General features: G+C 36.6%; 1 protein-coding gene across 2 annotated transcripts in view; it reads left to right on the top strand.

Moving 5' to 3' along the window:
• Positions 1 to 12,895, top strand: part of STXBP4 (syntaxin binding protein 4) — a 174,272-nt gene that overhangs the window by 87,486 nt on the left and 73,891 nt on the right. For both annotated transcript variants that reach the window (XM_055133881.1, XM_055133882.1), the window contains 2 exons: positions 3,869 to 4,045; positions 12,423 to 12,539. In XM_055133881.1, the coding sequence (XP_054989856.1) occupies positions 3,869 to 4,045; positions 12,423 to 12,539 (294 nt within the window). The remainder of the gene's footprint in view (positions 1 to 3,868; positions 4,046 to 12,422; positions 12,540 to 12,895) is intronic.

Here is a 12,895-nt window from a genome sequence, read left to right as displayed (position 1 = left end):
GCTGTATTCCAGTGATACTAAAACATGGCATACCACTACTACTTTCTCTTCATTGCTTCCTCTAAGAATCATCATTTCCACGCACTAATCTTTGAAACAGCCATTCCGTGGGAATTGGGCTAGAACTTTTGCTAAGGGGTCACATTTACCAACCTGACAGTTACACATTTACAAAAGAAATAGCACAAATTTATTCAGCATCAAAACCTCTGAATCTTTTACCACCTAACTGCATTTTACACTATATTGCCATCAGTGCTCTCTAATGTCTACATAACTTTCAGGAGATTATTTAATTAACTAGTATTCTTTGAACAAAAAGAAAGTGCTGTTTTTATAGAGGAATAAAAGCTGCGTGAGATGACTGTGAAGGAGACAGCAGATTATTCTCCATTGCAGCTATAGGGAACGTTCTGCCCCTCTCTTTCTCTACAGTCACATTATTTCCCCCTAGCCTGGTTGAATGGAAAATAGGGAAATAGGAAATGGTATTTCCGCCTCAGCCGTGCTTGAGTATATTGTAGTGGCCACAGCCTAAACACACACTCGGCTAGGTCCTAATTATATTTTCATCTATAAGTCATTATTGTTGTTCGATGTGATGTTTTAGTGATTTATTAGATGTAGTAGCAATGACCAGGGCTTTCTCCTGGCTCTGTGTTCACCGGTGACTCCTGACAGTGCTGGAGAACCACACACCGTGTCAGGGAATAAACTAGGTTTGGCCACATACAAGGCAAGCACTTTACCCCTGTCCTATTACTCAGCCCCCCCAGAGCTATTTTCATGTTTATAATTCTTGGCAAGTTACTTAAGATTTCTGTGCTTCCGTTTCCTATTTCTCAAGTGAAGAGAATCATAGGCATAGAGCACACAATAAGGGGTGGTGAATTGATTTATGAAAACACTGAAGAGTTGTGCCAGTGCATACTAAGCCGTAGACTCCTATATGTATATCAGTGATCTAATGTGAAATTGATGTGGTAGATACTTCTTTTTCTCTTCCCTAGATAGTTCTTTTTTAAAGTACCCATATCTCATTGGACACTTTTGCCTATAACAGAAGGGTACTTTCTAAAACTATTAAAATAGGGGCTTACTAAATATTCCCCTTTATTATAAGATAATTACTTTAAAATTATGTATTTAATTTCCTTAAATTAAGGGTAGAGAAGACATTGGTTGGTCATATCTCTCTAGCCTATACCCTACTGCCAACTCTTGCATTCTAAAATATAGTTTGCTATTAGCAGTTTCAGTTCAGAAGGCTTCAGCACTTACCCCAGATAAAAGCTTCTGTCTTGCAGCATTTCTATCAGAGTTAGGCTCTTATTCTCCATCTTTCTATCCTTTTTCCTTTTTTATCCGTTACTCATCTATAGGAAACATCAACGCCAGTTAAAGTTGATCTAGAGTCATTTCTCCAGTGTACCATTTTCTCTTTTTTGTTCACACTATTTTGTGTAACATGCCTGCTCTGTTCCTCCATTCATCTTATATGTTGCTAATATTCTAAGTGGAGCCAGAAAAGGGAAGGGGCATACATATGTGTGTTGGGGGGAGGGTACTCTCATATGCAAGACAAGCATTTTACCATTAAGCTATGTAAGGCTTTTTACCTCCTCTCTCTCTCTCTCTCTCTCTCTCTCTCTCTCTCTATATATATATATATATATATATATGCATATATAATCACAATGTGATTATTTGGTCATAACAATTGTTAAATTAAAGCTATTAATGATGACTAATTGCCCCGTTAACTCTTTTCAAACTACATTTAGCATCTAATCACCGCACACCATCTTCTCCCTCCTCACTCTTGGCCAAGCCACACGAATCTCAGCCTAACTCTTTTTTCCTTTTCTTCCTGCTCCACCACTCCACCGTTGATCAACATGCCCCCCTCCCCCCTTACTTTCAACATAAAAATTTAAGTAATCTATTCAAAATTTAAGTCAGATCTTGGGGCTGGAGCGATAGCACAGCGGGTAGGGTGTTTGCCTTGCACACAGTCGACCCGGGTTCAATTCCCAGCATCCCATATGGTCCCCCGAGCACCGCCAGGGGCAATTCCTGAGTGCATGAGCCAGGAGTAACCCCAGTGCATTGCCAAATAGTGTGACCCAAAAAGCAAAATAATAAAAAATAAAATAAAATAAAATTTAAGTCAGATCTTATCACACCTCTTGTTAACATCCCCTGCCCATCCCTTCCCATCTCACCCAGAATAAAACTAAAAACTTCAGTAGCCTACAACACCTCTTCATGTCTACCACTTCCTCCCAACCCTTCCCTGCCTGCAATCCTGTTACCAGTATCCTGCTGTTCTCTACTCCTGTGCACTGGCCTCCTTGCTGTTCTCTCTATCGACTCAAAGCAAAAGCAGGGCCTTTGAACAAACTAATCCCTGTCACTAGAAAACTCCTTGGAAAAAATCTTCATGTTCCATCCTTCCCCAGGGGATTCTGATCAAATGCCTTCTCAATAAGATCATCACTGATACTCACTAATCTACTATCTATTTCCCAAAAGTCTAAATTCTCCATGACAGTAAGAAGACTTTTTGTCTTTTTTCGTGTAGGGCTCTATTCTCAATATCCAAAACACAATCTCACAGATAAAAAGTACTTCAAAAGTAGTATTTAATGTGTGAGTGAAATGTTGACACTTAAAAATATGTTCATATTTGTAACCTTCCACTGGCTTCAAATGTATTTAGGCTCAAGCAAAAGCAAATGTCCTATAATAATTCTGAGAAAGTTAAAATAGCAAGCGTTGAATATTAGCGTTGGCAATTGGACCATGAAGTTCCATTACTGAGAAAAGAGATGTCTGCAACTAGTAAAGAAAAAGAAACAGTTTACATTATAGTAACTACCCTGTTAAATTATATTGGTGTCCTGGGGGGACTATCCTTGACTCTACATTAAAGCACATTTTGGAAGAACAAGTGGTTTTGGCCACCCCTGTGCTCTGTCTAAGGTGGCGAATGGAGCTAGAGTATAGTTTTTCTCATCATCTAGCAGGAGAGTAAAAATGGTGAAAAGAGCTTTATTGTTAGAGTCAGACATTAAACACTGAGTTAAACCCTGGCACTACAAGATATTCTTGAATAGATTATATACCTTCTCTGAATCTTATGGTTTATATAATTACTATTGACATTATAATCTATAAATCTTATATAATAATTCTCTGATTATGTATAAAATGGTATTAATAAAAAGTTTTCACTATTCTTAATATTAAGTAAGAGAAGACACATGAATCATGAGACGTACTATGGGATGAATTTTAATAAATAACTTGTAAGTATTGCATCCTACGGAGGTGGCGATATGTTTTCATGCTGAGTCCTACCTTTTGGCTTAAAGCAAGAGGGAAAAGTAGGCTTTCCACACCTGTTTCAAGAGTAAGTCTTACCTCCTGGGTCTTGCACCACACAAAAGCTCTGCAACACTAACTCTCTTGTCAGGAGCTGACAAACTGCAGCAGCCTTCCTAGTCAGTGAGCTTGGCCACCTACCTGAGTTTAGGAACCTATCTCTCAAACCAGATCCGTTCTTCTATTTTTATTTTGTTCTCTCCACTTTCCTTATTCTCAAAATGTTCTGGTAGGTGTCTAAAGTTGAAGATTCCATACCAAAAATCATCTATGAAATCAACAAAAGGAAAGTAAGATCGGGCAGCTGCTCTACATAATAAAAGTCATGAATATTAATTTTCAGATTGAGATGTGACGATCATATGCATATGGGTTACAATTTGGGATTACAACTTCCAGAGGGGAGAAAGTATTTCGTCTGACCCCCTAAGCTAACTTCTTGGGCGTTTGTTTTAATGACACTTTGTTTTGAAATCTCAAGGAAGCCAAAGCTGTAGTTGAAGAAACAAAAGCCCTTCGAAGCCGTCTTCATCTTGCTGAAGCCGCACAGAGGCAGGCGTGTGGTATGGAAATGGACTACGAAGAAGTGATCCGTCTGCTAGAGGCCGAGAATACAGAGCTAAAGACTCAGCTTGCTGATTATTCTGACCAAAATAAAGTAAGCAACACAGTCCTCTTCTAGTTGCCATGGTTTCCTTGCCGTTGTCATGTATCCTGTTTTCATTTTCTTTTCATCTGCGCTTCTAAACTAGGTCAGTGTTTGTCTTCTCTCAGTCAACTATAGGATGATAAGTTGTGATGTGGGTACTGCGGAGGTTGCAAGCATCCCTTTGTCCTGATAGCTTTGGGATGGAAGCTCTTCATTCGGGATGTGGCCCAAATTTATGGGCATTATTGGCCAACACTGCACCCTCAGTCCATGTGTCCGGGAACTATTGGCATTTCACTAGTTACATTAGTTTTATCCTTTTGTTTCTAAAGTTGCTAGAATGTGCCTTGTGGGGATGGAACCAGGAGAGTCTAGGGACAGTTTTGCTCTTTGATTAGAGTACTCGAAGAAGTGAGAAAGTTAAATAATTTTTGCCAAAGGCTTAAGATAATTAATGGAAAGTGATTTTGAATTTCGTTTCCTCTTAATGTAAGATGTACTAAATTACACTGGCAAATTTAATACCAAAATAAAAATTTATTTCAGAAAGCAATGTGCACAGTTTTTATTTTAATTAACATTATTTTGTTTGTAATGACTTAACATTGATTTATAATAGTGTATATTTTAAAAAATATTTTAGGGGTAAAGTATTACCATACCACATCTACCTCCAAAGCATCGATATCCTTCCATACAGTTCACAGAATCCCTCCGTAGTATCCTTTCAGCCTCCTCTTCCCACCTTAGTAAACTTTGTTCTTTCATTAGAATCTTTTGGTTTGTTTTCACTCGAGTTGTCTCCTCTCTTGATTTATTTTTTTATATTCTTCATATGAGTGAGAGAATCCAGTATTTCTTTTTACTCCTTCTGACTCATTTAGCTTAGCATGGTACCCTCCAGGTGTATCCATTTTGTAGTGAAAGACATGATTTCATCTTTTCTTATAATTGAGTAATATTTTTCGATTCACTCACTCATCATTGTGCTTGGGTTGTTTCTAGATCATAAATAGCACCACAGTCAACATAGGTGTTATGTATCGTTTCAAGGTAGTATTTCTGTCTTCTTTGGATAGATGCCTAGGAGTAAAATTGATGCATTATATGGTAATTCTATTTTTATTTTTTTAGTAGTTTTTATTACTCAGTGCTATAAAGGTGTAAAATATGAACCACACAACCATCCAACCAAAAGTGAATGAGGTCTCCTATTTCTCGGTTGGACGTTCACCTTTCACACGGTCAACCCGTGTTCGATTCCTCCGCCCCTCTCAGAGAGCCCGGCAAGCTACTGAGAGTATGGAGCCTGCACGGCAGAGCCTGGCAAGCTACCGGTGCGTATTGGATATGCCAAAAACAGTAACAATAAGTCTCTCAATGAGAGACATTACTGGTGCCCGCTTGAACAAATCGATAAGCAATGGGAATAACTGTGCTCAATTTCCCACCATCATTTGTTCTTTCTACCCTTTTTAATGTAGGCCCTTTGTTCTGGTATGACATGATAGCTCATTGTCACTTTTATTTCTCTGATAATAAGAATGATGAGCATTTCTTCATGGTTTTTTTAGCTACCTGAATTTTTTGAGAAATATTTGTTTAGCTGTTCAGCTCTCCGCATTTTTTGAGGGCATTGCTTGTGATGGTTGTTGCAGAGTTTTTGTGTGCTTCATGTATCTTGGATATTAATCTTTTGTCAGATGTAGCACTGTAGCACTGTCCTTCCATTGTTCATCGATTTGCTCAAGTGGGCACCAGTAACGTCTCCGTTGTGAGACTTGTTGTTACTGTTTTTGGCATATTGAGTATGCCACAGGTAGCTTGCCAGGCTCTGCCAAGTGGGCAGGATACTCTCAGTAGCTTGCTGGGCTCTCTGAGAGGAACGGAAGAATTGAACCCGGGTCAGCCGTGTGCAAGGCAAATGCCCTACCCGCTGTGCTATCGCTCCAGTCCTTGTCAGATGTATGGTGTGTAAATATTTTCTCTCATTAAGTTGCATGTCTTTGTTTTAGTGATGTGTGTGTGTAAGTGTGTGGTGCAAGAGATTAAACTCATTACCTCACACACACAAGGCAAGTGCTTTATCACGGAACTATGTCCATGGCCCTAGTGAGAATTTCTTTCTTAGTACAGATACTTTTTAGTTTGATAGGACACCGTTATTTATCTTGTTTTTGTTTTTCTTGTCTATAGAATTGAGGGCACCACAAAGCCAGCATTTATATTTTGCTTATGTTTTCCTCATATATTTCATTAATTTGACTCTTCACAGACAAATTTTTAATCCATGTAAATTTAGTGTCTGTGCATGGTATAAGAGGGTGGTATAAATTCATTCCACTGCAAGTAGCTAACCAGTTTTCCTAACTCCATTTGCTAGTCTTTTCTTTCTCCCTTTAATGTTCTTCACTCCTTTGTGGTGAATTAATTATCCATACTTTATTTCTGGGCTTTTAATTCTATTCCATTGGTTGGAGTGTCTGCTTTTATTCCTGTACCACAGCACCACATGGTTTTGATTGCTATAGTTGAGTTTTAAGTTGGGAAATATAATGCTTTCCATCTCTTTTTTCAGAATTGCTTTGGTTATTGGGTGTGGTTTGGGGGGAAGAGGGTGTGGTACCAGGCAAATTTAGTCATACCCTTATGTCCTTTAAAAATGCTTTGGGGATTTTTGAGGGATTGTATCAAATCTATATAATGTTTGGGGTGGGTTAGTCATTTCATCAAGGTTGATGTGCTTTTTTTTCATTTGCTTGTATTTTCTTTTTTTTTTTTTGTATAACTTAATGTGTGTCTTTCACCTCCTTTGTTAAGTAGATTCCTAGGTACTTGCTTTTTCTTAATGCAGTTGTAAAAGGAATTACTTTCCTTCTTCTAGTTTGTTTTCATATGGAAATGCAATAGAATTTTATATTGATTTTGTAATATTACCTTGTCATTACTTAGGTCATTATTTCTAATACTCATTATGGTTTTTTATATATTTTATCTTATTGTCTGCAGTAGTGATCATTTAGCTTCTTTTCCAGTTTGGATTCCTTCCACTACTCTTTTTATTTTTACCCTAATTGCTGTGGCTAGGACCTCCAGTACTATGTTTGTTGAATAATAGTAGTGAGACCAGACACCTTTCTTTTGTCCCTGGTGTTAGAATTAAAACTCGAAGGTTTTTGCACTGAGTATGATAACTATGTGTTTCTTGTGAATTGCCTTTACTATGTTTTGGTATATTCCTTCTACCCCTATTTTGTTCAAAGTGTTCATCATAAAGGGATATTAAATCTGGGTACAGATGTGGTTCAATGGTAGAGCTCTTGCCTTGCATCTGTGATGTCATGTACTTAATCCTCCAGTACTGCCAAAATAGCCAAAACCCAAACAAAACAAAAGGGAATGTTAAATTATATCATAAGTGTTCTGTGTATTAGGGCCGGAGTGATAGTACAGAGGGTAGGACGTTTGTTGCCTTGTATGCGGCCGACCTGGATTCGATCCCTGGCATTTCATATAGTCCCCCAAGCACTGCGAGGGGTAATTCCTGAGTGCAGAGCCAGGAGTAACCCCTGAGAATCACTGGGTGTGACCTGAAAAGCAAAAAAAAGAAAGTGTTCTGTGCATCTAATGATATGATCATATATTTTGATCTTTCCTTTTGGTTATGGATGTACTGTGTTCATTTTTATGTGTTGAACTATTCTTGCATCCATGAAATAATTCTCATGGTTGATTGGTGATACATGATATGATCTTCTAATGTATTGTTGAATTTGGTTCACTATGTTCTTGTTAACGGTGTTTACATTTATGTTTATCAGGGATATTAGCCTGTAGTTTCCCTTTGTGATATCTGTGTCTGCTTTTGGTGTTAGGGTAATGTTCGCTTCATGGGAACTGTTTGAAAACAAATTCCTTTTCTTCAGATATTTTTGGAAGAGTTTGATAAGGTTAGGTAATAGGTCATATTTGCAGGTTTGTTAGAACTCATTGGTCAACCCATCTAACCTAAGGGTCTTGTTTTGGGAGAATCTTTTGATTATTGTTTCTATCCCCTTGCTTATACATGGGATAGTCATGTTTTCTGTTTTATCCTGATTAACTATTAGGAAGTTGTCTAATTCTATTAAGTTCCCCAATTTAGTGGCATGAATTTATTCATGTAAGTCTCTTATTATCATTATATTTATTTGGTATCTATCATAACTACTCTGCTTTTATTTGTAATTCTATTTGGTAGAGTTTTTTTATTCCAAGAATCTAGCTAAAATATGTTGTTTATTATATATTTGCAGTAAATCTTGATAAATGATTATCCTGCCTATTTTTTTCTTTAAAATACATTGAAAGAAAAAATCACAGAAGCAGAAAATATATGAACTATATTGACTCCATAAACATTTTATTCTTTTTGTATATTTCAATCTCAGCATCCGCTTTCTACCAAAATAAAAAATTATCTGCTGTTTTACTAAAATGAATTAAACAGTTTATTTGGGAATAATTTTTGCATTTAAACTGAGTCCACTAATAAACAACACGGCAATACAGAAAAGTTAGCTATACAAGAGGATCTAGTCTATAATATTACATCTTCAATATTTGTTCGTAGTCTTTATAAAAGTTTAAAGTGAGCTTGAAAAGAATTCTGCAGTAGTTTTATGTGTTGTTTTCTAGAGTCCACTAAATTAGGATTATTAACAGTGATTTTAGGCCATACAAATTGCTTTGTCAGTGGTATATTTTAAAATCTCCTGTCAGGACAAGAATGACAGTGGAGCTGGTAGAGCACTTGAATGTAGAGCAACCCCTAACCATAGAAGGGTGTGGCCCCCAAACCAAAAAATTATAATTAAACAAAAATAAATAGAACCTCTTTGGTACTTTCTTTTTAAATTTTTTTTTATTATAAACTCTGAAGTGATGTTTTTAACTGTACCCAAGCTTAGAATTAGGTTGTCATTCCTTTGTGAAAATGTTATCAGTCATCTCTAGCTTTCTCATGTTATTTGTCAGTTTCTTGCATCTTTTGCATTTAACTTTTCACTCTCCTTAATATTGTAATGTGCATATTACGCATTACAATTAACATGTAATCCAATTTGTACCATCTTACTGGGCTGGAGTGGTAGCACTGCGCATAGGGCGGTTTGCCTTGCACGCGGCCAACCCGGGTTCGATCCCTAGTGGAGAGCCGAGCCTGGCAAGCTACAGAGAGTATCTTGCCCGCATGGGAGAGCCTGGAAAGCTACCCGTGGTGTATTCGAAATGCTAAAAATAGTAACAAAAGTCTCCCAATGGAGATGTTACTGGTGTCTGCTCAAGCAAATCAATGAGCAACGGGAGGACAGTGCTACAGTGCTACCATCTTACTAATTTTTCATCTTTTGTTGTAAATATATTCTATTTATACTCCTTCATTGCTAATGATTTCATTTCTACCTGTTTATTGTGTGCATTTCATTTTGTTTTTTAGTAGTTTTTTTTATTTTGTTAAAGTTTTGTTTTGGGGGAGCTATACCCAATGGGCTCAGGCCTTATTCCTGGCTTTGTGCTTAAAGGTCACTCCTGGTGATGTGTGGGGGACAATAGCCAGAGATCCAACAGAAGTCAGCTTTGTGCAATGCAAGCACCTTAAGAACTGTACTATCTCTCTGTCCCACTGGTAGTTCTTTTTTTTCAATTGGATCAGATTTCTACTGTATCCCCTGATATCACTCCATTTATTTTACACTGTTTAAAAGTTAGATTTTGCTACTAATTGTTAATATTTATCTTAGAAGTTTTTTGCATTCTATTTTAACAGGTTATAAAACTGATCACTAGTTTTCCTCTTCTAAAATTTACAGCATATGAGAACATAAATTCAATTATTAACTTTTAACAGTATTATTAGACACAATTACAACTTATTTTGTGAATTCTATCTTTGTTTAGATTGACCCCTTATACTTACCATTTTCTTTGTCCAGTCTTCTGTCTTACATCTCAGATCTCCCTAGTTACTTATTTTTTTTAACTACATCCTTTAGAAAAAAATCATTTGGTGAGAATCTGTTGATGATAAAATTTCTTATTTTGTTTGTCTGAAAACATTTATTTCTTGCTCTTTAAATATAATTTTTGCTGCATGTAGAATGCAAAGTTGCTATTTGGTTTATTTCAGTGTTTTCATTCAATGTTGTGATATCAGCTGTCAATCTGTCATTTGTTTCCAATCTGTTGTTTATTTCTAAATGATTTTATAATCTCTGTATCTTTAGTATTCTTCAGTTTGAGTATGATGAGTCATGTGTTGACTTATTTTTATTTATATTGTTTGAGTATCATTGAGCTTCCTGATATGAGAAACATATCATTTATCATTTCTAGAAAACCCTAAGTTTTATTCTGAGCTATTTCTCTTTTATCCTTTTTGACCCATCTTATGTATTTCAGAAAAGATGCTAGATCTTTATTTGACTGTTTTCTCCCTACTCTTTTCCTTCTATCATTTTCTCTTTTTATGTTTCTTCATTATGAGAAACTTCTTAACTTCTCTCTTCCAGTTTACCTCTTCTCTTTTTAGTTGTATCTAAATTCATAAATTGAGTTTCACCTTTATTTTTGATCACATTTTTCACTTTAAATTGATATTAGGGGCAGAGACATAGTACAGAAGGTAAGGCCTTGCCTTCAGGTGACCTGAATGTGATCACAAGCACCAATATAGGGCTCCAGTCTCTACTAGGAGTAATACTTAAGTTCAGAGCCAGGAGTAACTCCAGAGCACAGGCCCCAATTTCTATCAGGAGTAATACCTAAGTTCAGAGCCAGGAATAACTCCTGAGCACAGCTAGGTGGGTGTGGCAAAAAATGATGTTATGTTTTATCTGTTTTGATTCTTGTCCACTTACACTGTCAATTTCTTCTTAGTTTTTGTTTGTTTTGTTGGGGCGTTATTATAGTTTATTTGGTTTTTTTATTTTGTTTTGTTCTTTTTCGGTGGGCTGTGGGGGTGGGAGCAGCAGGAAGGCTGCAGGACTACTTCAGTCCTGTGCTTTGGGGTTGATCATTCCCAGTGGTATTTAAGAGACCATGTGGTAGCAGGAATCAAATCCCCTCTTTACTATCTCTCTTGCTCATATTTTAAAGCATCTTAAATGTTACTTTATGTGTGTCTGGTCACATACTACAATACATTATCTACTGTATTTATAGGTATAGCCCTGTAATTTGTTTCCTTATGTCAATTTTCATTCATAATAGCTTATTTCCTGAGGCCATGTGTACTCTTGACAAATTATATGTGGGATTTTCTGAGAACTGTGATTCGAAAATATCCCTTCAGAAAAAAATTTTGTTTACTTCAACTAGCCTGCAACCAATTTAAACAAAATTTTCAGTTTATAAATTTGTAGATTTCATAGGTAATGTAAATTTTTACTGCAAGCCTGCATGAATGAAGGCTTATTGTTAGAAATATCCAGAGGATGGGGCCAGAGTGATAGTACAGCAGGAGGTGTGTTTGCCTTGCTCATTGCCAAGCCAGGTTTGAACCCCAGCATTCCATATGGTGCCCCAGCCCACCAGGAGTGATTCCTAAGCCAGAGCTAAGAGTAAACCCTGAGCACCACTGAGTGTGACCTCCCCCCACCCAAAAATAAAAAAATAAATCAACTAGAATATTCTTTAAGCACTCACGAGAGCCAAAAATCAATAACCTTAAATAGGTTATTTTTCATCAATGAAGGTTATTAAGGTTATTTCTCCCTAGTTCACACATTAAACATTACTATTTGCCATTTATGCCTGATAAAAGGTGCTCAGATTTTAAGGAGCACTGTGTCCGTGGGCCTACCACAGAACCATTGGCCCAACTGCCTGAGTATCCCTGGGAGTGACCTTTGTGTCCCCTGAGCACTACTTGGGAGACCTAAAAATATATAAACAAAATTTATTTTACTACAACAATCAATAAAACTATCTATCTATCTATATCTATATATATATATATTTGCATTTTGGGTCACACCCGGCGATGCACAGGGGGTTACTCCTGACTCTGGACTCAGGAATTACCCCTGGTGGTGCTCAGGGGACCATATGGGATGCTGGGAATCGAACCCGGGTCCGCCGCGTGCAAGGCAAGCGCCCTACCTGCTGTACTATCGCTCCAGCCCCCAAAACTATCTATATTTTATTTCATAAAAATTTCATCATTCCTATGCAATTTGATTTTGAATATATGAGTTGAGAGTTCCTCCTCCCCCAGTCAGAGAGTAAGAGAGACAATATGTGATACAGTACGTTTTATATTAGTTATGAAAACAGGATATGAGTCACCATTATATAAATCGAAGAACTGTATAAGACACTCCTTTTGACACTCCATTTTCCAATCTAGGAAAATGTTCAGGAATTAAGAAAGAGAATCACAGTACTTGACTGCCAGTTGAGAAAATCAGAAATGGCCCGAAAAACTTTTGAGACATCTACTGAAAAACTGCTTCATTTTGTAGAGGTAGGTAAATTTTTCTGTTCAATTATTTTATGTACATTCTTCAAAATGTATAGGCAGCAGACAAAGATGAGCATTATGGTGTCCAGAGACTTATAAAATTTTCTTGTGCTCGAAAACAGCAGTGCTCACTTACAGTGAGATTTTTAATTACCCAGATAATAAAAATATCAACTAATTTAATGATTGTTCAGAAAAATCATTGAGGTAAGGTTTTTGATTTATTGATGATTTATATATATTACCTTTTAATAAACAGTTTTCAAAATATTATTTGATACATTTTTGGCCCATAAGTATTTCTATAAATTTATATTTCTGACTAAAATTCTCCCTATGTAAACTTTGTAATGAATGGT

The sequence above is a fragment of the Sorex araneus genome, chromosome 3, assembly GCF_027595985.1.
Source record: "Sorex araneus isolate mSorAra2 chromosome 3, mSorAra2.pri, whole genome shotgun sequence".
NCBI classification, from domain to species: domain Eukaryota; kingdom Metazoa; phylum Chordata; class Mammalia; order Eulipotyphla; family Soricidae; genus Sorex; species Sorex araneus.
Note: the sequence above shows the minus strand (reverse complement) of the source record. Positions and strands in the feature narration are given on the sequence as shown.